Source organism: Hylobates moloch, unplaced genomic scaffold (assembly GCF_009828535.3).
Source record: "Hylobates moloch isolate HMO894 unplaced genomic scaffold, HMol_V3 SCAFFOLD_2, whole genome shotgun sequence".
NCBI lineage: Eukaryota > Metazoa > Chordata > Mammalia > Primates > Hylobatidae > Hylobates > Hylobates moloch.
The window spans coordinates 128,250,423-128,276,008 of record NW_026652277.1 but is presented as its reverse complement, the minus strand read 5'-3'; the positions used below and the strand labels follow the sequence as shown (position 1 = coordinate 128,276,008).

At 43.1% G+C, this 25,586-nt stretch overlaps 1 protein-coding gene across 4 annotated transcripts in view; it reads left to right on the top strand.

Annotated features, from left to right (window-relative positions):
• SLC22A16 (solute carrier family 22 member 16) overlaps positions 1 to 25,586 on the top strand; it is a 114,362-nt gene that overhangs the window by 58,884 nt on the left and 29,892 nt on the right. For 2 of the 4 annotated variants that reach the window (XM_058430442.1, XM_058430446.1), the window contains exon 2: positions 23,485 to 23,964. In XM_058430442.1, coding sequence (XP_058286425.1) covers positions 23,561 to 23,964 — 404 coding nt within the window. In that variant the 5' untranslated portion in view covers positions 23,485 to 23,560. Of the gene's footprint in view, positions 1 to 3,665; positions 3,721 to 23,484; positions 23,965 to 25,586 lie in introns of those variants that run through there. The other 2 variants (XM_058430438.1, XM_058430453.1) reach the window with 2 other exon arrangements.

Sequence of the window (25,586 nt, the reverse complement as noted above, 5' to 3'; positions counted from 1 at the left end):
ATGATGTACTGTCCTTTTAAATATAAAGAGACATCCAATTTGCTAAAGTTTTGTTGAGAATTATTGCATCTGTGTTCATATAGGCATATTGGTGTATAGTTTTCTTGCCTTGTAAGGTCTTTACCTGGTGTTGATATCAGAGTAATGCTGAACCATTCAGTGATTTGGGAGGTATTCACTCCTCTTCAACTTCCTTCAACAGTTTGTGCAGAATCAATATTATTTCTACCTTAAATGTCTGACTCTGGGGCTTTCTTTCTTTTCTTTTTCTTTTTTCTTTTTTTTGAGGCAGGGTCTCTCTCTGTCACCCAGGCTGGAGTGCAGTGGCCCAATCACGGCTCACTGCAGCCTCAACCTTCCAGGCTCAGGTAATCCTCCCACCTCAGCCTCCCAAGTAGCTAGGATAACAGGCATGCACCATGATGCCTGGCCAAATGTTTTGCATTTTTTATAGAGATGAGGTTTCACCATGTTGCCCAGGCTGGTCTCAAACTCCTTGGCTCAGGCGATCCTCCTGCCTCAGCCTCCTAAAGTGTTAGGACTACAGGTATGAGCCACTGCACGTGGCCAACCCTGGGGTTTTCTTTGTGGAAACATGTGTTAGTCTGTTTGCATTGCTGTAAAGGAATACCTGAGACTGGATAATTTATAAAGAAAGGAGGTTTATTTGGCTGTACATGAAGCATAGTGCCAGCATCTGCTTCTGTTGAGGGCCTCAGGAAGATTCCAGTTATGGCAGAAGATGAAGCGGTGCCTGAGTCACATGGTGAGAGAAGGAACAAGAGAGAAGGAGGAGGAAGTTCCAGACTCTTTCAAACAACCAGATCTTGCGTGAACTCATAACTGAGAATTCACTCATTACTGGGGAGAATGGCACCAAGACATTCATAAAGGATCCATGATCCAAACCCCTCCCACCAGGCCCCACCTCCAACATTGGGGACTACATTTCAACACGAGATTTGGAGAGGACAAACATCCAAACTATATCAGAAGGTTTTTAATTGCATATTCAATTTCTTTAATAGATGTAGGCCTATTTCGGTTATCTATTTCTTCTTGAGTGTTGTTAGATTGTATTTTTCAAGTAATTTGTCCATTTTATCCATATTGTGACATTTCAATCTGGTGTAATAAGAATAGTGTTCATATCAAAGTTCAGTTTCTCCACATCTTTTCCAGGTAACTCTCCCTTTGGTGCTTTGAAGCAATATGGCGTCTTGACTGGCTGCCATGGCCCCCACCTTTCCTGCTAGGCTCAGCCCTTGACATAACCACTCCTCACTACCCTCTCATCTTCCCCCTACCTTGTATCCCTCCAGCATTCTTCACCTGAAGAACTTAGGCTTTCTTAAGTCTCTTTAGTTAGCAGGAAACTATCTAATTTTAAAACCCTCTCCAAGTTGTTTATTACTTAAGGGATTAGTCCTTCCAAGAGTATTTACGTTTCAAAAGAGAATGTCTAGATAGGATTGTGCGTAACAAAAATAAGTCAATTTTTAGTGGTGTTATTGTAGGCTCTGTGACAAGTCGGGGAGGGAAGCACTTTGGGAAATGGACTCTCCTCTCTTTCAAATACTATTCAAGTACAAGTTTGCTCCTGTTACTCTTCTGCTTTAAGACTGTCTACAGGGAGTTCCCTTTGTCCTTTGGTCAAAGTAAAATGTTTGACACAGCCTTGCAAGATCCTGCCGCTTCTCAGAGCCATCAGACCCACTCTTGATGCTCTGCTCTGGTGGAGCTCTGTCCTGGCCCTCAAACTGTTGGATTTCTCTGAGAAAGCGATATGTGTGCTCAGATTTTAAGGATGAGGTGGCGAAGTTCAAAGAGAGGGCATTTGCTATGGAACTGAGGCTACCAAAGTGAGGAAGAGAACACATCCCTGTTCTCTAGGAGCTCAAGGTTTAGTGGCCTTATAGAGTAGAATAGCACACTGACAGTGGGGCCAGGGACTGCCAGGCTGACTAGAGAAGGCAACTCTCACCGTGGATATAGTCAGAAACTGGCTTTTCTGCTTCAGCGCTGTGGACCAGCCATTGACCTTTCTTCCCTAAAGTTCATTCACCTGATACCTTCCAGAAGGAAAGTCACCCCCTGCCTGGGTTGGCTATGGGCCAAACCCCTGCCCACTCCAAAGTGTGGCTTGGAATGACGTGGTCTGCTTATTGAAAATCAGATTTCGGGAGGCCAAGGCAGTCGGATCACGAGGTCAGGAGATCGAGACCATCCTGGCTAATATGGTGAAAACCCGTCTCTACTAAAAATACAAAATATTAGCTGGGCGTGGTGGCGGGCACCTCCCAGCTACTTGGGAGGCTGAGGCAGGAGAATGATGTGAACCCGGGAGGTGGAGCTTGCAGTGAGCCGAGATTGCACCACTGCACTCCAGCCTGGGCATCAAAAAAAAAAAAAAAAAAAAAAAAAAAAATCAGATGCCTATTCCCAAGGCATCCTGAATCATCAGGGATGGAGTCTAGAAATAAATGTACATTTATTTATTTTTTATTTTTGTATAGACGAGGTGTCGCTATATGTTGCCCAGGCTGGTCTCAAACTCCTTGGCTCCAGCAGTCCTCCCGTCTTGGCCTCCCAAAGCACTGGGATTACAGGCCTGAGCCACCGCAACGGCCTAATTGTACCTTTTTTTTTTTTTTGAGACGGAGTTTCACTCTTGTTGCTCAGGCTGGAATGCAATGGCACGACCTTGGCTCACCGCAACCTCCACCTCCAGGGTTCAAGCGATTCTTCTGCCTCAGCCTCCCGAGTAGCTGGGATTACAGGCATGTGCCACCACGCCTGGCTTATTTTGTATTTTTAGTAGAGACGGGGTTTCTCCATGTTGGTCAGGCTAGTCTTGAACTCCCGACCTCAGGTGATCCGCCCGCCTCGGCCTCCCAAAGTGCTGGGATTACAGGCCTGAGCCAGTACGCCCGGCCTTAAATGTACCTTTTAAACCAAGTTCTGCAGCAGATTCTGAGGCATGAAAGTTTGAGAGCCATGTTTGTGAGGGGCGTCATGCTGAAGGCCATATATTCTTGCGGCCCCCGGACGGAGCCTGGCCCTTGCATTTCCTCCCTGGGCTCTCTCTCAGCGACAACTTTTCCCAGGCGTCGGGGCTGCCCTCGAGCGTGGCGACCCCGCGGACACGTTGCCAAGAGCCAGGCTGGGCGGCGGGGCGGGCGGGAGAGCGGCGGGGCTGGGGGCGCGGGCACCATGCGACCGCGGGCTCCGGGACCACACCTCGCCGGGGAGGAGGCTGAGGCGGCGGGAAAAAGCCGAAGATACTTGGGGGGACGGAGGGGCCAAGCGACGGAGGGAGGAACAGAATACAGCCTCGCGCTGATCCCGAGCACTGGGACGCGCGGGGAGCGCAGGAGGCTGGGTGGGGAGGTTCGGGGCGGGGCGGGGCGCGCTACCCGCAGCCCCAAGAGCTCGGCTAACTCGGCGCCCAGTGCACGGCCGCACCATGGGGTCCCGCAACTTCGAGCGGATTTATGACCACGTGGGGCACTTCGGCAGGTATGGGGGGTGGGGCGCGCCACGCGGGAGGCAGCGCCGAGGAGTCTGTTTCTTTCAGTTGCCGCGGGGTTCTCGCGCGGCGCTCGCGATCCGAAAACATCTCTACTCCCTCCTTCCCCCGCGCAGTCCGGACACAGGAGTCCAGACGCCGGCCCCGAGCTGGGCTTGTGCCCTAGGACTCTGGCAGCGGGACCTGGCATGGTGAGCAGAGGCGCTGGGCTCCCTCGGGGCGCGCCTGTTGCCGGGCAGGTGGGACCTGGCGCGTGCTCTCCGCGGCAGCAGATGCTGGAGACACCCCCGCGCCGTGAGGGGCCAGATCGCACGCGTAGCGGGTGCCTGTGCCTGGGCGCCCGTTTCTCTAATCCGCCGCCACTTCCCTAGACGGCTGCTGCCGCGTTCTGCCCGGCGCCGCCGTAGGGCCTCCCTCTGTGCCTGGCGTATATTCCCCAGGGACAACGTTAGTCAGAGTTGGTTGCCGTTTATTAAAACCTAATATGTGCCAGGTACACTGTACCTGGCGCTTACACATAGTTCTTCATTTGATGTTCACCGGGACCCTGTAAAGGAAGTGTTCAAATCCTTATTTTAGTGATTGGGAAACTGAAGCTGGCGGGGTCAAGGACTCATAGCCAACTCATGGTGGAACCACGTTTAACCTCTGTACACCCTCTTTTCATTTGTTAAATCGATTTAAAAATTTTTAAATTATTCATTCGTTCGTTCATTCATGGACAGAGCTCCTCTATCTGATTCAGTGTTTTGAGAGGAGAGGTAGCCAGGTGAGGGGCCATGCAGCGTGATGGCCGGAGATTTGGAGCTGCGTCTCAATCCTGGCCTGCTACTTACCTCTGATGTGATTCTGGAGATACTTTGTGTCTCAGTTTCCTATCCAGAAAATGGGAATCAGGCTTAGCGAAGAGATGATGTGGTGCTGTTCTTCAAGGCGGAAGGTTGCATGCGTTTTGGTTTTGATTCCCAGTGTCTGCAAAAAGGAGCTGTTAGGACAGAGGAAAGGGGCAGGAAGCCCCAGCTGTTGCCTGCTTCCTTCTGCTTGCATCATTGAACTCTGTCTTGTGCCTGGCTCGGTCATAAGCCGTTGGTACATGTTACTTCCTTTAATCTTCACTACAGTCTTATAAGGTTGGTAGTATCACCCTCTTTTCACAGATGAGAAAACCAAGGTTTCTGCCTAAGCACAAATCTAATACTAGCAGGACAGAATTGGATGCCATTGGATGCCCATCACCTCCACAGCCCACACTCTCAACCATGATGCACTCCTGAGCACGGTTAGGTGACGGCTCCTCGGCTGGGCCAAGCTCTTTATGTATGATCTCATTTCATCGTTCTGGACGCAGAATAGCACAGAGGTTAAAAGATCAGTTTTAAGGCTGGATGTCTAAGTTCCCATTCTGGCGCTACCACACATTAACTATATGGTCTTGAGCATTTTATTTACCACTTTCTTATCTGTAAAATGGGGCTAATAATAGCAGTACAAATGTTTTCAAATAGGAGTAGCGAAAATGTGTATATGAGGACTCTGCGTGCAGTTTCTGATCCTCACAGTAACTCAATGAGGTAGGTGGTACTAACACCTTAGTTCCCCTGTGTTTTTTAGGGATTAGCTGAGGTAATTGTATTAGTTGGTGTTTGACTAAGGTGCCCTATCAAACAGATTCCTCAAATGGAAGTTTATACCTCTCCAGTAACTGCCCACAGCAGGATCTGTGCTACGAGGCCATTCAGGGACCCTAGCAGGTGGGGCAGCTCTGCCATCCACTGCATGGGGCTCCCTGTCTGTGCCTGGAGCAGCTGCTCACCCATGGTGACAGCTCACTATGGTGAAGAGGGGGCAAATGGGTTTGAGGAGACAGCTCTTAGCTGGCCACCATAATGTATGCAAAAGTCTTATTATTCAGTAAGTTCTCAATAAGTCATGGCTATTATCGTTACTTGAGTTCCCATATTGGTGGTCCGGGTTGACTCGTGAAAGCAGCTTACAGGAGGGAAAAGGGTAACAAACCACTGCTTATGTAGCAGAAGATGAAAACAGTGTGACTGTAACACAGTACCCCATTTTTCTCAGATATTTGTTCTAATTGGTCTCTATTCTTTATAAACAGAAAGGAAAGTTATTGTGATGATTATTTAGTCCTCTGTTTAAGGGAGCCTAGTGAAAGTGTTAAGTAGAGCAGTGGTCCCCAACCTTTTTAGCACCAGGGACTGGTTTTGTGGAAAACATTTTTTCCACAGACCTGGTCCCCAACCTTTTTAGCACCAGGGACTGGTTTCGTGGAAGACATTTTTTCCACAGACCTGTGGTGGGGTCGGGGGGATGGTTTCAGGATGAAACTGTTTCACCTCAGATCATCAGGCATTAGATTCTCACGAGGAGCATTCAACCTAAGTCCCTCGCATGTGCAGTTCACAATGGGGTTCACGTTCCTATGAGAATCTAATGCCACCGCTGATCTGACAGGAGGTGGAGCTTAGGAGGTAATGCTCGCTGGCCGCTGCTTGCCTCCTACTGTGTGGCCCAGTTTCTAACAGGCCGGGGACCAGTACTGGTCAATGGCCTGGGGCTTGGGGACCCCTAAAGTAGAGAACCCTGATCACCTCTCATTTCTCATTGGTCATTTCTAGAATAAGGAAGCACTATTCTAGTGCTGTATTTATTTCCCCTTTAAAAGGGGAAAACAGACCAGGTGCGGTGGTTCATGCCTGTAATCCCAGCACTTCGGGAGGCCAAGGCAGGCGGATCACGAGGTCAGGAGCTCGAGACCAGCCTGGCCAAGATGATGAAACCCCGTCTCTACTATAAATACAAAAATTAGCCATGCACAGTGGCAGGCGCTTGTAATCCCAGCTACTTGGGAGGCTGAGGCAGGAGAATCGCTTGAACCTAGGGGGTGGAGGTTGCAGTGAGCCAAGATCGCGCCACTGCACTCCAGCCTGGGTGGCAGAGCGAGACTTCGTCTCAAAAAAAAAAAAAAAAAAACTGGGCACGGTGGCTCAAGCCTGTAATCCCAGCACTTTGGGAGGCTGAGGTGGGCAGATCATGAGGTCAGGAGATCGAGACCATCCTGGCTAACGCAGTGAAACCCCGTCCCTACTAAAAATACAAAAAAATTAGCCGGGCGTGGTGGCAGGCACTTGTAGTCCAACTACTCGGGAGGCTGAGGCAGAAGAATGGCATGAACACGGGAGGCAGAGCTTGCAGTGAGCAGAGATTGTGCCACTGCACTCCAGCCTAGGCGACAGAGCAAGACTCCATCTCAAAAAAAAAGGGGGGGGGGGGGGGGGGAAACAGGATACCTGAAAAGAACTAAAATACCATTCCAGGATTTCACCTGAAACCATATCGTAGTTCCGTAAACTTCAAGCTTCAGCTCCATATGAAAAGAAATTGAAGAGACTGAGATTTAGGCACCTGTGTTGGGAGGATCTGAACCTGGATCCCTGAGTTAGTTGTCCTGGGATAAGAGGAGAGACAGTTTAAAAGTTTAGAGTTGGAATGTGGAGCCTGTGGCAGACCTTCATCGATGGATAGAGATAGGGTTTTGTTTTTTGTTTTTGTTTTTTTCAATATATAGAGTTTTTCTGGCTCTTTTTTGACTTCAGCATATGAACATCATAACATCTACTACATAACCCTATGTGGTAGGGTACAGTGTGCCATACAGTGCTTTCCGCGTGTTAACTCATTTCATTCCCACAAAGCCCATTGTTTAGATGAGGAAACTGAGGCACAGAAAGGCTAAGGATCTTGCTCATGGTCCCTGGTCATAAGTAACAGGGCCAAGATCAAACCTTGGCACTCTGGCTCCAGAGTCCATGCTCTTAGCTACGATGGGCTCCAACAGTTAGGCTTTTATACGGAATGATATAATCTAGGACTGAAAGCAATTTTCTTCATCCGTCACCCAGATTGCATGGGTCCATTGCCTGGGGCTTCTGGCCGCCCTTGCTTTTCCTCTCCTCTGGATTTTCTGCCGATTGTGTTTGTGTGATTATTTTTCCATTAGTGTGTCACATCTATAAGCCTGTTGTCCTGGTGGACCCCTAGGTTGGGTTCATGCACGACACCCCTGAGGGCCAAGAATCTTTGTAAAAGAGAGAGTGATGTGTTAGAATGCTAGACGCCTAAGGAAATGGGGTTTGGTTTTTTTCAAGAGGTTATTCTTGCAAAAGGGAAAGGGAAATTTGAATTGAAGAAGTGCTTAGGACCTTTCTAGCACATGGAAATCATGTTTATGTGAACTAGCATGGCTTGATTGGGGGCTACTTAGTGGTTTATTATTTTGGGGTTATAAAATATGAGAGTGAGAGAGGCAGGAGGTAAGCTTACAGTCATCTCCATGAGTGTTTTTGTAGGTCATGCTGCAGAGTTTGGGTATCAGAAGATTACTTTGCAGTGCAGAGGGTGGATTGGAGGGGCAGTGAGTAGGACATGGGGCTCAGTGAAGACCTAGATAAGAGCCCAGGTGAGATAGAAAGAGAGTCTGGACAGTGGGAGTGTGGGCAGGGAGAACCAGACAGTTTTAGCAGGTGGAGTTGATGGGACCTCTTGGCCCTAAGGCATGAAGGAGAAGTGAATGGGACCACATACCCCTCCTAGCCCACCCCATGTCCCATGCCCTGGATTTCTAGTTTGTGTTGGTGATGGTAGCCTAAACTCAGAAAGTTACCCTCCAGGTGGGGCAGGCCTAGATATCGAGCTCAGTTTGAGACTGGTTTACCTTGAGTTCCTTGTGGGAATTCCAGGTGGAGACATCCAGGGGGAAGTTGGGTAGATAATCTGTTGCTCAGGGAAAATGCCCCCTTGTCAATATGGATCAGGTGGACACCCAGGGCTGCAGTCCAGCTGGCCAGTGCCTTGTGGACAGATTAGGCATGCCTTGGCACCTGTTCCAGTTGTGCCTCAGCAGGGGCGTTGCTGAATACTTTTCCCTCTCCCTGGGCCCTGTAGATAGAAAACTTTTAAATTGATATATTACATATCTGCAGAAAAGTGTCCACCATAATCTACAACCTGATGAATTGTCATACAGTGAACACACCTGTGTTACCCCCACCCAAATCATCTCCTCTTATGCCTTCTCCCAAGCCCTGCTCCGTCCCTGTCCCCCAAGCTCACTACTGTCCTTACATCAACCATACTAAATGTTACATAAGTGGGGTAAAAAGCGCATGCCCTTTGGCTTCTTTTGTTCCACACTGTGTTTGTGAGATCCACCCATATTGTGTGTCACAGTAGTTAGTCGATTTTCATAGCTACATAGTATTTAATGGCACGAATATTTCATGGTTCATTCATTTACTGTTAACAGATGTTTAGACTGTCTCCAGGTTGGGCTTATTATGAGCTGCCTTTCTTGCATTTGTCTTTCAGGGTAGGGTTATGTGTCGCTTAACGATAGAGATACTTCTGAGAAGTTCATCGTTAGATGATTTTGTTGCTCTGCAAACATCACAGACTATATTTACACAAACCTAGATGGTACAGCCTGCTACACACTTAGGCTCTGTGGTATAGCCCCCTGCTCCTAGACTACAAACCTGCACAGCATGTTATTGTACTGAATACTGTAGGCAATTGTAACACAATGGGAAGTATTTGTGTACCTAAACATGGAAAGGGTATAGTAAAAATATGGTATTAATATTGTAATCTTATGGGACCACTGTTGTATATGTGGTTCATCATTGACTGAAACGTCGTTTTGTGGTATGTGGCTCTACTTGTGTATGCATTTCGCTGGGTAGATACCTAGGAGATGCTGTCACAGGCGGTGCATGTGGTCAGCTGCCAGAGAGTTTTGCAAAGTGGTTATAACAAATGTCACCCTTACAAGCTGTTTATTGGTTTTTGGTTGCTCCACAACAATTGTCCAATAGTTTGAATGTCAAACCTTGTATCAGTACATAGTTTAACCAGAAAACTAGATATCTTGGGGCAACGTTTTCATCCATATCGGCATCTCCTAGGAAGCTTCTTAAGCTTGTAGAGGCCTTGACCCCACCTTAGACCTCCTGAATCACAATTACTAAGAGGGGGGCGGAAAGACAAATCCTAGCTTCAGAGGCCTGCCAGGGTGGGTGCTGTGTTGGTGTGTGTGTGTGTGTGTGTGTGTGTACAAGAGAAAAAGAGACAAAGAAAGAAGGAGAGAGGAAGAGAGAGAGAGAATAGTTCTGGTGATGACTGTGGGGGTCACTGGCTGAGGAAGAAAAAAACTGAGGCCAGGAAGGTAGAAACAAACTGAAGAAGCTGGTAGGATCTGAAGACTGGACGTCTGAATGGTGCTGGAAATGGGGTCAGTGGGAAGGACGGGGGAAGTAAGAGGGTGGGGGGTCATGCTCAGAACGTGAGCTTTTCAGTGGTGGAGCTGTTCCAGGTAGAGACTAGTTAGGGAACAAACCCAAATGCCTCAGGTAAACTTTAGGCGAGTTAAACATGCCTGCTGTTTGCAGGGGCTGTGTTGTCATTTGCTGAGTTGAAATTTCAGGGATGGGAGTCAAAGAATTATAAATATGTGCACCATACGTACATGATTTATGTTCTATTTCCAGTCATATTCGTATGGGATTGTTATTGTAGGATGCTCCTTAGGCTCTCAACAAAATTTAGTTTCAAGAGGACCTGATTGTCATGCCCCTTATTGCCATGGTGTCTAGCGGGTAGATGCTGGTCCACCACAAGCCACACTAATGATCTGGATGGGGTGATTCTCAGACTAGGAATGCTCCTTTAGTTAAAAACTACATGCTACCCTTTCCCTCTGGGATCTCCTAGGAGTGTCTATACTTTTATCATACTTTCACCATAATTTCTTTAACCAGTCTCCTGCCAATGGACATTTCAGTTTTCTATGTTTTGCAGTTACAGACAGTGCTGAAAATAAAATTTATAAATTAACTTTGGGAGAGTTGATATCTTTGTAATGTTGACTACTGGTTACGTTTAGGGAAGTCAAGTTTTATTATTAACAAGAGCAGACAGTAACACCCATTAGTGTAATGTCTTTTAGCAAAGCAGAGACACCTAAGTGCTTGATTTTACAAAAAATTAGTACATGTGAACTGTTTTCTTAAGCAAGATTCGTTTTCCATTTTATTTACATCAGCGATTCACTAAGCAAAGCTTTTTTTGTCTGCACAGTTCAGCTAGCTCACAAACTCTGATGTATGTTGAGATGATTAAATGAGATGAGTGTGAACATGCTTTAAAGTATGATCCAATGTAAGGTGTTAGTATTTACTTATTTATTTTTGAGACAGGATCTCTCTCTGTTGCCCAGGCTAGAGTGCAGTGGTGCGATCTTGGCTCACTGCAATGTATGCTTCCAGGTTCCAGCTATTCTCCTGCCTCAGCCTCCTGAGTAGCTGGGACTACAGTCGCCCGCCACCATGCCTGGCTAATTTTTGTATTTATAGTAGAGATGGGGTTTCACCGTGTTGGCCAGGCTGGTCTTGAACTCCTGACCTCAAGTGATCCACCCGCCTCAGCATCCCAAAGTGCTGGGATTATAGGCACGAGCCACTGCGCCCGGCCTAAGATGTTAGTATTATAGAGTATGCACAGTGACCAAGACAATGCTGAATCAGCTGCTATGTACAGCACAGGCAGGAGTGAACAGAGTAGAGTGGAGAGGGGAGAATTGACTTCTGCTGTGTAAGATGAGGCCCATCTACAATCTGTGCAATAGAAGCAGACTGGATGGCACTGTAGGGTCAAGGAGTCTCTTAAGAGAGCCATTCTTATTGACTGGAAGATGCTTCTTAAGAAAATGCCAGAGAAGGAAGAAACATCTCCTGAATGGACAAGCCTGCTTCCCAAGGGTGGGTGACCCACCAGCCATGCCAGGTGCTCACCCCCATGAGGCCACAGGCAATATAGCAACCCCAAGGCTCTGTGATGACATGGCAGCCAGTGCAGGGGCTGGGGACGAGGGATTCTGACCTGCAGGTGTGAGGGTCAGCACCACTCATCTTCACGCCAAGATGTTAGCCTGTGGGGTCTTTTGAGCAAGAGCAACACAGGCCTGTCTTCTCAGCCTACTGTTCCTGCCCAACCCCTCTGTCTAGGATGGACTGAGGCTGATTTCTTTTTTTCTTTTTCTTCTTCTTTCTTTTTTTGAGACAGAGCCTCGCTCACTTACCCAGGCTAGAGTGCAGTGGTGCGATCTTGGCTCACTGAAACCTCCGCCTCCCAGATTCAAGCAATTCTCCTGTCTCAGCCTCCTGAGTAGCTGGGACTACAGGCACGTGCCACTATGCCTGGCTAGTTTTTGGTATTTTTAGTAGAGACAGGGTTTCACCATGTTGGCCAGGCTTGTCCCAAACTCCCAACCTCAGGTGATCCACCTGCCTTGGCCTCCCAAAGTGTTGGGATTACAGGCATGAGCCACCGTGCCTGGCCTGATTTCTGATCATTTTACTACCGGCAGGGACATATTAATATTTTCTGGAAAAAACAGAGCTAGCTCCCATTAGCCCATCAAGCACTGGGGCTCCAAGCTCTTCTCTTGGCTGCTCATCCCAAAGAGACCCTAAGAATAGGAGTTAGTGTGTTCTCTCTCATCCTGGAGCTAGAAGAACACTAATTACTTCCCGCCTGCATTTTGCTTTGTGTTTTTCTTTCGTGGACTAGCTAGCTACAAGGGCCAGTGCCATAGATAGGGTTCAGTTTTGAAACTGTGGCCAACATGACCAGCCTGTGGTGTCCTGATAACCACAAGACTTGAAATTCATTCCATTTAACCTATTATTTATCTACATGAGGTTCTATGAGAAGTGAGGAATGGTGGCTACATGCCAGCCTGGCAGTTATCTGTGAGGACTTGGAGAGGTCACTAGGTTGCGATAGTCTCCAAAGTGGGGTGTGTTCACCAGTGGTGGGTAGAGATGATCCCTTGGAGTGCCATCAAAAAGTACCCATTTTATATATGAATGTGTGCATAGAAGTCAATATGTGGAAATGGAAGTTTATATTTCAATATACATAATATGTTAATTTAGCATTATATGAATATATGTATGTATATATGTTCACTTCATATGTCTACATGCACTTCTGTGCACACATACACTTTTTAAAATTTAACTGATAGGGGACCCAGGCTAAATTTTTGGATACACTGGCCTATTGAACATCTCTCTTTAGCAGGGTACTGAGCATGAGTCAATTTCAGCACTGTTCATTTTCAGCCCAAGGTATTCTCCAGCATTCTATAGCCACTGCACTACACACTGTGCTGGGTGCTACAGGAGATACTAAAGTGACTGAACCACAGTTTCTGCTCTGATGAGACTTTAACTCAACCTTTTGTAGGACTTCTGTTGTTGGTTTGGTAGAGAAATAGAAAACATTCACCTGGTGTTCTTTAAAAAAAATCAACATAACAGAATGGTACTTCAGCTGCATATTGTGTTCATAGAAGAGACAGAAGAGAGGGAAAAATGGGGACTAGAAAATGCATAAATGAGTGAGAATGGGAAAGGTGGAAGCAAGTAAAAAGACAGGACTGAGAGAAGCTGGCAGTGAAGGATAAAGAGACTGAAAATCGGCATTTAGGTTGCAGGGAAAAAAAACATGGAGAGAGAGGAGTATGAGAGGAACAGGCTAGACCAGCAGGTCTCAAAATGTGAGAATTCTTGTAGGTCTTTGAAGTCTGCAAGGGCAAAACTTTTTCCTAGCAATACTAAGATATTAGCTGTCTTTTAAAAGCTCTCATTCTCTCATGAATGTACAGTAGAGTTTTCCAGAGGCTAGATGATGTGCAATAACGCATCAGATTGAATGCAGACACAGACATGAGAAATCAGCTGTCTTCCATTAACGCAGGTATTAACTGTGGAACAGTGCCACTCTTCATACTAATTTTGTTTCATTTTGTTTGGAACACTATAGTTATATGTTATTTAATGTTAATATGTGATGAGTTTATTATATTTAATTGGATTACTAAGCATTTTAAAATTTCTCCATTTCCAGCCCTTTTTTTTTGCCTTAGGAATTGCATTTATTTTTATTTTTGTTATTTTATTTTATTTTAGATTCAAGGGTACATGTGTGGGTTTGTTAAATGGGTATATTGTGTAAAGGTGTGGTCTGGGCTTCTAGTGAACCCATCATCCAAATAGTGAACGTTGCACCCCATAGGTAAGTTTTCAACCCTCATCCCTGTTCCCTCTCTTTCTTCTTTTGGAGTCCCCAGGATCTATTATTTCCGTCTTTATGTCTATATGTACCTATGGTTTAGCTCCCACTTGTAAGTGAGAAAATGTGGTATTTAGTTTTCTGTTTCTGAGTTATTTCACTTAGGATAATCGTTTCCAGCTCCATTCATGTCACTGCAAAGGACATGATTTCATTCTTTTTTATGGCTGCATAGTATTCCATGTTGCATATATATGCCACATTTTCTTTACCTAGTTTACTGTCGATGGACTTTTAGGTTGATTCTTTGACCTTGCAATTGTGAATAGTGCTGTAATAAACAGACAAGTGCAGGTGACTTTTTGATCTAATGATTTCTTCAAGAAAAGAGAACATAAGGACATGTGGTATTTAGTTTTCTGTTTCTGAGTTATTTCACTTAGGATAATCATATCCAGCTCCACTCATGTTACTGCAAAGGATATGATTTCATTCTTTTTTATGGCTGCATAGTATTCCATGGTGTGTATATATACCACATTTTCTTTATCCAGTTAACCATTGATGGACACTTAGGTTGATTCTTTGGCTTTGCAATTGTGAACAGTGCTGTGATAGACAAGTGCAGGTGTCTTTTTGATATAATGATTTCTTTTCCTTTGGGTAAATACCCAGTAGTGGGATTGCTGGATCAAATGGTAGTTCTATTTTTAGTTCTTTGAGAAATCTTGATAATGTTTTCCATAGAGGTTGTACTAATTTATATTCCTGCTAACAGTGTATAAGTGTTCCCTTTTCTCCACAGCCTCACCAATATCTGTTATTTTTGACTTTTTAATAATAGCTATCATGAATGGTGTGAGATGGTATCTCATTGTGGTTTTAATTTGCATTTCTCTGATGATTAGTGATATTGAGCATTTTTTCCTGTTTGTTGGCTGCTTGTATGTCTTCTTTTGGAAAATGTCTGTTTATGTCCTTTGCCTACTTTTTAATGTTTTTTTTTTGTATTGATTTGTTTGTGTTCCTTATGGATTCTGGATATTAGCTCTTTGTTGGATGCATAGTTTGGTTTGCAAATATTTTTCCCATTCTGTAGGTTATGTACTCTATCGATTGTTTCTTTTGCTGTGCAGAAGCTTTTTAGCTGAATTAATTCCCGTTTGTCTATTTTTGGTTTTGTTGCATTTGCCTTTGGGGACTTGGTCATAAATTCTTTGCCTAGGCTAATGTCCAGAAGAGTTTTTCCTAGGTTTTCTTCTAGGACTTTTAGAGTGTCAGGTCTTACATTTAGGCCTTTAATTCATCCTTAATTTTTGTGTATGGTGAGAGATAGGGATCTAGTTTCATTCTTCTGCATTTAGCTAGCCAGTTTTTCCCAGCACCATTTATTGAATAGAGAGTCCTTTTCCCATTGCTTATTTTTGTTGATTTTGTTGACAGTCAGTTGGTTGTAGGTGTGTGGCTCTATTTCTGGATTCTCTATTTTGTTCCATCGGACTGTGTGTCTATTTGTGTACCAGTTCCATGCTGGTTTGGTTACTATAGCCTTGTAATATAGTTTGAAGTCAGGTAATGTGATGCCTCTGGCCTTGCTCTTTTTGCTTAGGATTGCTTTGGCTATTTTGGCTCTTTTGTGGTTCCATGTGAATTTTAGAATAGTTTTTTCTAATTCTGTGAAAAATCATGCTGATTCTATAGGAATTGCATTGAATTTGTAGATTGCCTTGGGCAGTATGGTCATTTAAATGATACTGATTCTTCTAATCCATAAGCATGGGATGTTTTTCCATTTTCTGTGTCACTTCTGATTTCTTTCATTAGTGTTTTATAGTTCTCCTTATAGAGGTCTTTCACCTCTTTGGTTAAGTGTATTCCTAGGTATTTTGTGTGTTTGTGTGGCTGTAATAAATTGGATTGACTTTTTGATTTAGTTTGCAGCTTGAGTGCTGTATAGAAATGCAACTGATTTTTGTACATTAATTTTGTTTCTTGAAACTTTACTGAAGTTGTTTATCAAGTCTAGGAGTCTTTTGGAGGAATCTTTAGGATTTTTCTAGGTATAAGATCATGTTATCAGGGAACAGAGATGATTTCACTCTTTTTTTCTGTTTGGATACCTTTTGTTTCTTTCTCTTACCTGATTGCTATGTTTAGGACTCCTAGTACTGTGCTATTTAGGAGCTGTGAGAGTGAAATCCTTGTCTTGTTCTAGTTCTTAAGAGGAATGCATTTTGCTTTTCCCCATTCAGTATGATGTTGGCTATGGGTTTGTTATATATGGCTCTTATTATTTTGAGGTATGTTCCTTTGATGCCTAGTTTGTTGAGTTTTTTTTTATCGTGAAGGGATGTTGGATTTTATCAAATGCTTTCTCTGCGTCTATTGAGATGACCTTATGTCTTTTGTTTTTAATTTTGTTTATGTAGTGAATCACATTAATTGACTTGCATATGTTGAACCTTCTTGGCATCCCTAAAATAAAACCAACCTGATTGTGATGGATTATCTTTTTCAAGTGCTGTTGGATTCAGTTTGCTAGTATGTTGTTGAAGATTTTTGTATTTATGTTCATCAGAGATATTGGCCTGTAGTTTTCTTTTTGATGTGTTCTTATGAGATTTTGGTATCATTATGATACTGGTTTCATAGAATTATTTATGGAGGAATTCCTCTTCCTTAATTTTCTGGAGTGGTTTCAGTAAGATTGGTTCCAGCTCTTCTTTGCACATCTGATAAAATTCAACTGTGAGTCCATCTGGTCCCGGGCTCCTCTTTTGTCGTAGTTGTTATATTTTTTTTTACTGATTCAATTTCATTACTCATTACTGGTCTGCTCAGAATTTCTATTTCTCTTGAGGGGTTGTATGCTTCCAGGAATTTATTCATGTACTCTGGGTTTTCTAGTGTGTGCACTTAGAGATGTTCATAGTAGTCTCTGATGATCCTTTGTGTTTCTGTGATATCAGTTGTAATGTTACTTTTATCATTTCTGATTGTGCTTGTCTGAATCTTCTCTTTTTCTTTGTTAATCTAGCTAGCCATCTAACAATTTTGTTTACCTTTTCAGAGAACCAACTTTGTGTTTTGTTGATCCTTTGTATGAATTTTTTGGTTTCAATTTAATTGAGATCAAATCTGCTCTGATCTTTGTTATTATTCTTTTCTTCTGCTAGCTTTGTGTTTGGTTTGTTCTTGATTTTCTAGTTCCTTGAGGTGTTAGAGAGGTGTTAGAGAGGTTGTTAATTTGAGATCTGTCTTTTTGATTTAAGCAATTAATGCTATAAGCTTTCCTCTTAGCACTGCTTTTGCTGTATCCCAGAGGTTTTGGTATGTTGTGTCTGTTTTCATTCATTTCAAAATATTTTTTTGATTTCTGCCTTGATTTTATGGTTTACCCAAAAGTCATTCAAGAGCAAGTTGTTTAGTTTCCATGTACTTCTCTGGTTTTGAGAGTTCCTCTTGGTATTGATTTCTAATTTTATTCCACTGTGGTCCAGGAAGATCCTAATATGATTTTGACTTTTTTTTTTGCATTTATTGAGACTTGCTTTATGGGCAAGCATATGGTGAATTTTAGAGAATGTTTTATGCACAGATGAGAAAAATGTATATTCTGTGGTTGTTGGATGGAATGTTCTGTAGGTGTCTCTTAGTCCATTTGGTCAAGTTTGTATAATCAAATCAACAGATCAAGCTCAATGATCTGTCATCATTGACAGCTTATTGCTGTCAGTATGGTATTGAAGGTTATTGCTGTCAGTATGGTATTGAAGGTCCCTCATTCTTTTATATGACTATCTCTTTTTGTAAGTCTAGTAGTATTTGTTTTATAAATCTAGGTGCTCTGATGCTGGGTGCATATATATTTAGGATAGTTAAATCATTTCGTTGAATTAGACCCTGTATCATTAGATAATGCTATTCTTTGTCTTTTTTTTTTTTTAACCGATGTTACTTTAGAGACTCTTTTATCTGATATAAGAAGAGCAACTCTTGCTCTTTTTTGTTTTCCATTTTCATGACATGTCTTTTTACACCCCTTTACTTTAGGCTATAGGCATCTGAATGTCTACCTCTATAGCAAGATCAGGGAAATTTTCCTGAATTATTCTCTTAAATATAACTGCTTACTTTTTCTTCTCTTTCAGGATTACACATAAGTCATACATTTGGTCCTTTTACATAATTGCATATTTATCAAATACTTTATTTATTAAAAAATTCTTTTTTCTTTATTTTTTTTTTACTTGTTTAAATAGAAAGATTGGCCTTCAAGCTCTGAAATTATCTTTTCTGCTTGGTCTAGACTTTTACTATAGTTAAAATTTAATACATCTACTTTGTCTTTCATGTCCTAAGTTTTTGGGGGTTGATTTTCAACTTTCTTTTGCATCTCAGTGAGCTTTCTTACAATCCATATTTTGAATTCTTTATCTGTCATTTCAGAATTTTCATTTTAGTTAGGATCCATTGCTAGAGAGCTAGTGTGATCCTTTGAAGGTGTCAAAACACTTTGTCTTTTTGTATAGCCAGAGTTTTTATGCTGATTCCTTCTCATCTGAAGGAGCTTGATATAGTTTGGTTCTGTGTCCCACCCAAATCTCATCTTTTAACTCCCATAATTCCCACGTGTTGTGGGAGGGACATGGTGGGAGATGATTGAAACATGGGGGCAGGTATTTCCCGTGCTGTTTTCATGATAGTAAATGGGTCTCACAAGATCTGATGGTTTTAAAAATGGGAGTTTCCCTGCACAAGCTCTCTCTTTGCCTGCTGCCATCCATGTAAGATGTGACTTGCTCCTCCTTGCCTTCTGCCATGATTGTGAGGCATCCCCAGCCTTGTGGAACTGTAAGTCCAATAAACCTCTTTCTTTTGTAAATTGCCCAGTCTTGGTATGTCTTTATCAGCAGCGTGAAAATGGACAAATACAGAGCTGTAGCTTCCTATTTTTGAATTTGCCAACATTTGAATGAGACTTTTAAGGTTTGTATTCTTTTTTCCGTTGAGGGTGTGGCTGTAGTATATATTGTGTATAATTGTTTGGCTTTGTTTCTGGGTGCTTTCAGGGGGCCAAGGGTCTCTATGGGTTCCTTGGTTATGGATATCATTTGTGTGATGGCTTTCCCAGATGCTGCTTTTTGTAGTGATGTGTAGAGTGTATGAGCTGACACACTATCTTCTGTAGGGCTAGGAGTGTGGAGGTCTCAGGAAGCTTATCTCATACACTAGCACTGTGCTCTTCTGACAGCAGGTTTTTTGTTTGATGATGCAGTTCAGTCTCTGTCTAGTCCAGTAAGTGACGCTTAAGGGTAAGAAGAGCTAGCTCACCCTCAGGTCATCCGATGGTGAGTGGAAGCCCCTTCCTTGATGGGGGTGCTAAGGTCTCGGGGTAGGGGCCAGCACGGGGCTGTACCAGCTCCTCATTCTGGGTAGGCAGGAACATGATCCACTACCTATTATGCCCCTTTTGCAGCACTCATAACCCTCAGTTCATATAAACACTGTCCTTTGGCTCCTGGCCACTCCTGAGGTCTGTGAGAATGCTTCGATTGTGGCTACCACCAAAATGGCCTCAGGTCAGAGCCTCTTTCCCCAGTCCAGAACAGTCAGCTCTGTGGCTTGTCTGTCCTCTGTTGCAGGGACATTGCTATTTTGTGTAGGGAGTAGGAGATGGGCCCTGCTTTTTCTGAAAGCCCAGGCAGTACCACCTCACTTTCAGTGGGGATGCAGCCACTGTGAAAAGTGCTAGAAAACCTTTCTTCAATTGCACGAGTGCCATCTCTCAGCAGGGAAAGCCTCTGCTGCATCTGCAACAGTGAATGGGTGGAGTAGGAAATAGTCTCCTCTCCATGTCCCTTCTCAGCTACTAGTACCACCCCTTTCAGAGATTGGTGCTGTGCCTGCATTTCCTTTGTCCCAAGGAGCACTTTGGTGGGCTGTGCTCCCCCCTCCCCTAGAAGCAACCTGCACTGAGGGCTAGATTTCTGGGATTCCTGTAGCTCCCCAGGGTCCTGCCGGTCCCCCACGGTTGCCAAAGTCGGAGTGATTGTGGGGTATGCTTCTGGGGGATCTGGTGATACAACATCACGAAGGCTGAGGTTGCTTGGGCAGGGCAGTGGCTCAGAACAGGTGCACAACCAGTATGGTGCCCACCATCTCAGTTCAGGCCTGAGGGGAGTGCCAGCACACCTGCATGAGTTGGTCACCTGGTACTCTATTCTCAGGAAGTTCCCAAATCACCTCTGACAACATTGCCCAGGGTCACGAAGGCAGAGGGTCTCTCCCACAATTTGGTAGTCAGCAGTTTGTTACAGGGGTGAGGTGAGAAGGGATACACCCCTATCTATACTTTCTGTAAGACTCCTGGCTCCTCAGGGGTCAGTCTCTGCCAGATTCTTGCTGTTTTCCTTTTCTCTGCCCCAGCTTCTCCCTGTGGGCTCCCTGGCAGACCCTGGCTCTCTTTCCTCCTCTCCTTCTCCACTTTATTTTCTAATACATAAATGGTGATAAATATGATCCACATAAAGAAAGGCCTTTTGGAATCCTCAAAATTTGTAAAAATATAGAGGCTCCTGAGACCAAAAAGTGTGAGAATTGCTGAGCTGAGGGATGGTCAGAAGCATCTTCCGGTGAGAAGGAGCATCAGGATGCAGTGGGGTGGGCCCGTCAGCAAAGGAAGGAGGGCAATGGAGATTGCATGTGTCAATGGTGCAATTTGACCTCAGTTTGATCTGACAGGCCCTATATCCTACCTCCTATTTTAATGGTTTTATAGGAATGTTGGTGATTGCCTGAACTGATTCTGTTTTCAATCTAAATAATTAAGTACCTGTTCAAAGTTCTGCTATGACTCTTAATTTCAGGGGTTGGAATTTTGTGGGATAATCCAAATTTCATCTGTTCTATCCTGCTGTCCTGTGGGCATAATTGTCCTTATGAGGCAATTTTTTATTTCAGAAAATATGTCACTGTTGGTTTGAGTCTATAAATCTGGAGACTGTATTTTTTAAAATTTTAAATAAACTTTTAATTTTTTGATAATTTTAGATTTATGGAAAAGTTACATAGATAGTACAGAGTCCCCATATGACCCTCACCCAGTTTCCCCTATTGTTAACATCTTATATTACCATAACATGTTTGTCAAAACTAAGAAACTAATATTAATACGTTACTATTAACTAGCTATATGCTTCATTTGAATTTCACCAGTTTTTCTAAGTGTCCTCTTCCTGTTCCAGGATCCAGTCCCAGAGTACCACACTGCATTTAATTGTCTATAGCAGTTTCTCAATCTTTCTTTATTTTTTATGACCTTGGCAGTCTTTAGGTATATTGGCCAGGTAACCTGTAGATGACCCCCAATCTGGGGTCTTTTTTAAATTATTAAACTAGGGTTATGGTTTTTGGAAAGAAAACGACAGAGATGAAGTGCCCTTCTCATCAGATCATAGATCTCATCAGATTACAGCATATCCACATGACCTCACTGGGGATGTTAACCTTCATCACTTGGTGACATTAGTGTTTGCTAAGTTTCTAGGTTTCCCCACTGTAAAGTTACTGTTTTTCCTCTTTTCCTGCTTTGTTCTTTAGAAGCAAGTCACTAAGCCTAGCCCACCCTTTAGGAGTAAATTGTGGGAATTAAACTCTGCTTCCTGGAGAGAGGGAATGTCTACAGATAGTAATTGAATTCTAATATAAGAAAGATTGGTCTCTTCTCACCCTTTTATTTTTTCATTCATTTATTTATGTGAGTATAGTGTATTGTATTTGTCAGGCTTCTCCAGAGAAAGAGAACAAATAGGATACACACACACACACACACACACACACACACACAAAGATTTATTATAGGAATTGGCTTACATGGTTATAAAGGCTGAGAAGTCTCATGACCTACTATCTGCAAGCTGGAGAACTAGGAAAGCTAGTGGTGTAATTCAGTCCCAGACTGAAGGGCTGGTGTAAGTCTTCGTCTAATTCCAAAAGCCGAAGAACCAGGAGCTCTGATATTTGAGAGCTGGAGAATATGGATGTCCCAGCTCATGCAGAGAAGAAATGTACTCTTCCTTAACCTTTTTGTTTTATTCAAGCCCTCAAGTGATTGGATGATGCCCACCTCAACTGGTGAGGGTGATCTCCACTTAGTCTACTGATTCATATGCTAATCTCCTCCAGAGACACTCTCACAGACGCACCCAGAAATAATGTTTTGCCAGCTATCTGGGCTTCCTTTAACCTAGTCAAGTTAACACATAAAATTAACCACACAGTATGGATTCATGTATATTTATTTTATGCTTTGGGATATACTATGCCATTTATTTTGTTGCTGAAATTGTTTGAGCTTCCAACTGGCTGTAGGGGCCAGCCCTACAGGGTCTGTGTGTTTTTCTCCCCATGTGCGGAGACGAGAGATCATAGAAATAAAGACACAAGACAAAGAGATAAAAGAAAAGACAGCTGGGCCTGGGGGACCACTACCACCAAGACACAGAGACTGGTGGTGATCCTGAGTGTCAGGCTGCGCTGTTATTTATTGGATACAAGACAACGGGGTAGGGTAAGGAGTGCGAGCCATCTCCAATGATAGGTAAGGTCACGTGGGTCATGTGTCCACTAGACAGGGGGCCCTTCCCTGTTTGGCAGCCGAGGTGGAGAGAGAGAGAGAGGAGACAGCTTATACCATTATTTCTGCATATCAGAGACATTTAATATTTTCACTAATTCTGCTACTGCTATCTAGAAGGCAGAGCCAGGTGTATAGGATGGAACTTGAAAGCAGACCAGGAGTGTGACTGCTGAAGCACAGCATCACAGGGAGACAGTTAGGCCTCCAGATAACTGTGGGCGGGCCTGACTCATGTCAGGCCCTCCACAAGAGGTGGTGGGGTAGAGTCTTCTCTAAACTCCCCCGGGGAAAGGGAGACTCTCTTTCCCGGTCTGCTAGGGTGGGTGCTTTTCCTTGGCACTGATGCTACTGCTAGACCACAGTCTGCTTGGTAACGGGCATCTTCCCAGACACCGGCATTACCACTAGACCAAGGAGCCCTCTGGTGGCCCTGTCTGGGCATAACAGAAGGCTTGCACTCTTGTCTTCTGGTCACTTCTCACCATATCCCTTCAGCTCCTATCTCTGTATGGCCTGGTTTTTCTTAGGTTATGGTTGTAGAGCGAGGATTATTATAATATTGGAATAAAGAGTAATTACTACAAACTAATGATTAGTGATATATATAATCATATCTATGATCTATATCTAGTATAACTCTTGTTATTTTATATATTTTATTATACTGGAACAGCTTGTGCTCTCGGTCTCTTGCCTCGGCACCTGGGTGGCTTGCTGCCTGCAACTGGTCATTGGGAACTTTTTCAGGTTGCTACCTAGGCCCCTTTCATATGACCTTATCCTTTTGTTTTTTGAATATTTCCTTACTTCCTGGCATTATAAGATATTCCAGGCTTATTTTATATTCTTCTTGTCCTGGCTTTAGAATCAGCCACTTTTTCTGGCTCCTCTCGTTGGAGAATGGTATTTAGAAACTAAGATCTGGGCAATGAGTGTGCTTGTTGCTATTGGGATGTCATTGCTTCTAGGCCTTCTCAGTAGATGGAGCTAGATAATATATGTATATATACTAACCCATAGATATAAATATGTCTATAATGATTTCTATATTTATCCATTTGTGTATATGTTAAGATAAACATGATGGAGACCCTTCAAATTTGCTTATGTTCTTTTTCAGCCTATAGACCAGATGTAATAATTAGCTTTTCTTCTCTTGCAGATTCCAGAGAGTCCTTTATTTCATATGTGCCTTCCAGAACATCTCTTGTGGTATTCACTACTTGGCTTCTGTGTTCATGGGAGTCACCCCTCGTCATGTCTGCAGGCCCCCAGGCAATGTGAGTCAGGTTGTTTTCCACAATCACTCTAACTGGAGTTTGGAGGACACCGGGGCTCTGTTGTCTTCAGGCCAGAAAGATTATGTTATGGTGCAGTTGCAGAATGGTGAGATCTGGGAGCTCTCAAGGTGTAGCAGGAACAAGAGGGAGAACACATCGAGTTTGAACTATGAATACACTGGCAGTAAGAAAGAGTTTCCTTGTGTGGATGGCTACATATATGACCAGAACACATGGAAAAGCACTGCGGTGACCCAGTGGAACCTGGTCTGTGACCGAAAATGGCTTGCAATGCTGATCCAGCCCCTATTTATGTTTGGAGTCCTACTGGGATCGGTGACTTTTGGCTACTTTTCTGACAGGTAAAATCAAATATTTAGGATTGTTGTATCAGTGTAGGGTTTATTTTCCTATCTGGTTTTCTTGGGACACAAGGAATTATGTTTAAAGTTTGTCATTTTTATACTTCCTATCTAAATACCTACCTCTTTGCTGATCCATTATTTAGGGATGTGTAATGATAAGGATAGGCTCTGAAGACAGTAAAGCTGGGTCCAAATCCTGGTTCTACCACTTATTAACTGTGGACCCCAGGCAAATTGCCTAACTTATCTGTGTTTCAGAATCTTTGTCTATAAGCTGGTGATAAAAAATAATATCACTTACTTCAAAGGATTATTGCAAAATTAATACAGAAAAAAGTACCCTGGACACATAATCACTCAATAGATATTGTTCATTACTTTAAATATTTTCTTCTCTTTAAATAGACTTGCTTTTTAATAGGAGTAGCCTGATCATAAGCAGTATATCTGTAAAATTATTGGCTTGATATAACAGCTCCTTTTAGTCTTTATGTGCTGCTGTAACAAAATACCACAGACTGGGTAATTCACAAACAATAGAAATTTATTTCTCATAGTTCTGGCGGCTGGGAAGCCCAAGATAAGGTGCCAGCAGGATTGCTGTCTGGGAAGGCTGTTGTTTGCTTTCAAGATGGTGCCTCATTGCTGCATCCTTTGGAGGGTATAAACGCAGTGTCCTCACATGGAAGAAGGGATGGAAGGGCAGAAGAGTGCTCCCTTCAACCTTGAGCCCTTTTCTAAGGGTGCTAAGGGCTCTGCTGTCATGACTTTATCACCTGCCAAGGCCACCCTTCTTAATACTGTTGCACTGGAGATTGAGTTTCAACATGAATTTTTGAGGGAATACTATCATTCAAAGCATAACCTGGCCATATATTTTTAAAAATTTGCATTAAAATGAATATATAATTCTTAAAATAAAGCAAAGTTTATCTCTGTATGAACATGGACCATACCAAAGCACAGAGATGAGCTTATTTGGTCTCCATAGTTGTGGATTTTACAGGCATGTGGTGGGCACTGAGGACCTAAAGACAATAGCTTAGATCGGAAATCCCTGCCCTTGAGTTATACCAGTCTAATGGGGCTGATAAACATGCCAAAAGAAAAATTATAGGGCTTTGTTATGGGCAGGGCCATACCTCTCATAGTATGTCAAAGGTGCTAGGTATTAGTGTTTTCATTCAGCAAGCTGTTACACAAATTATCACTTGAGGCTTTTCTGTTGAAATGTGTTCACTACTGACTCTTGAAACTCAAAATATTTGCAACTACATGTATGAAATGTACTAAAATATATTTGCTGTATGACAAAAATGGGATATAAATAATGCTTATAACAAGGTCAGAGTTATAAATATGTTAACTGAAAATAAATTTAGTTCCTTTGCCTGAACTTGGTATAGTTATATAGACATATATTGAACACTTACTTACAGTCACTTTGATAGATGCAGAGATGTGTGTATATTATATATTATATATATTATATATATATAAATATTATATATTATATATAAATAAAAGATATATTAGTGAAAATATATATATATATATATGTATGTTAGTGAAAGCAAGTTTATTAAGAAAGTAAAGGAATAAAGAAGGGCCACTCCATA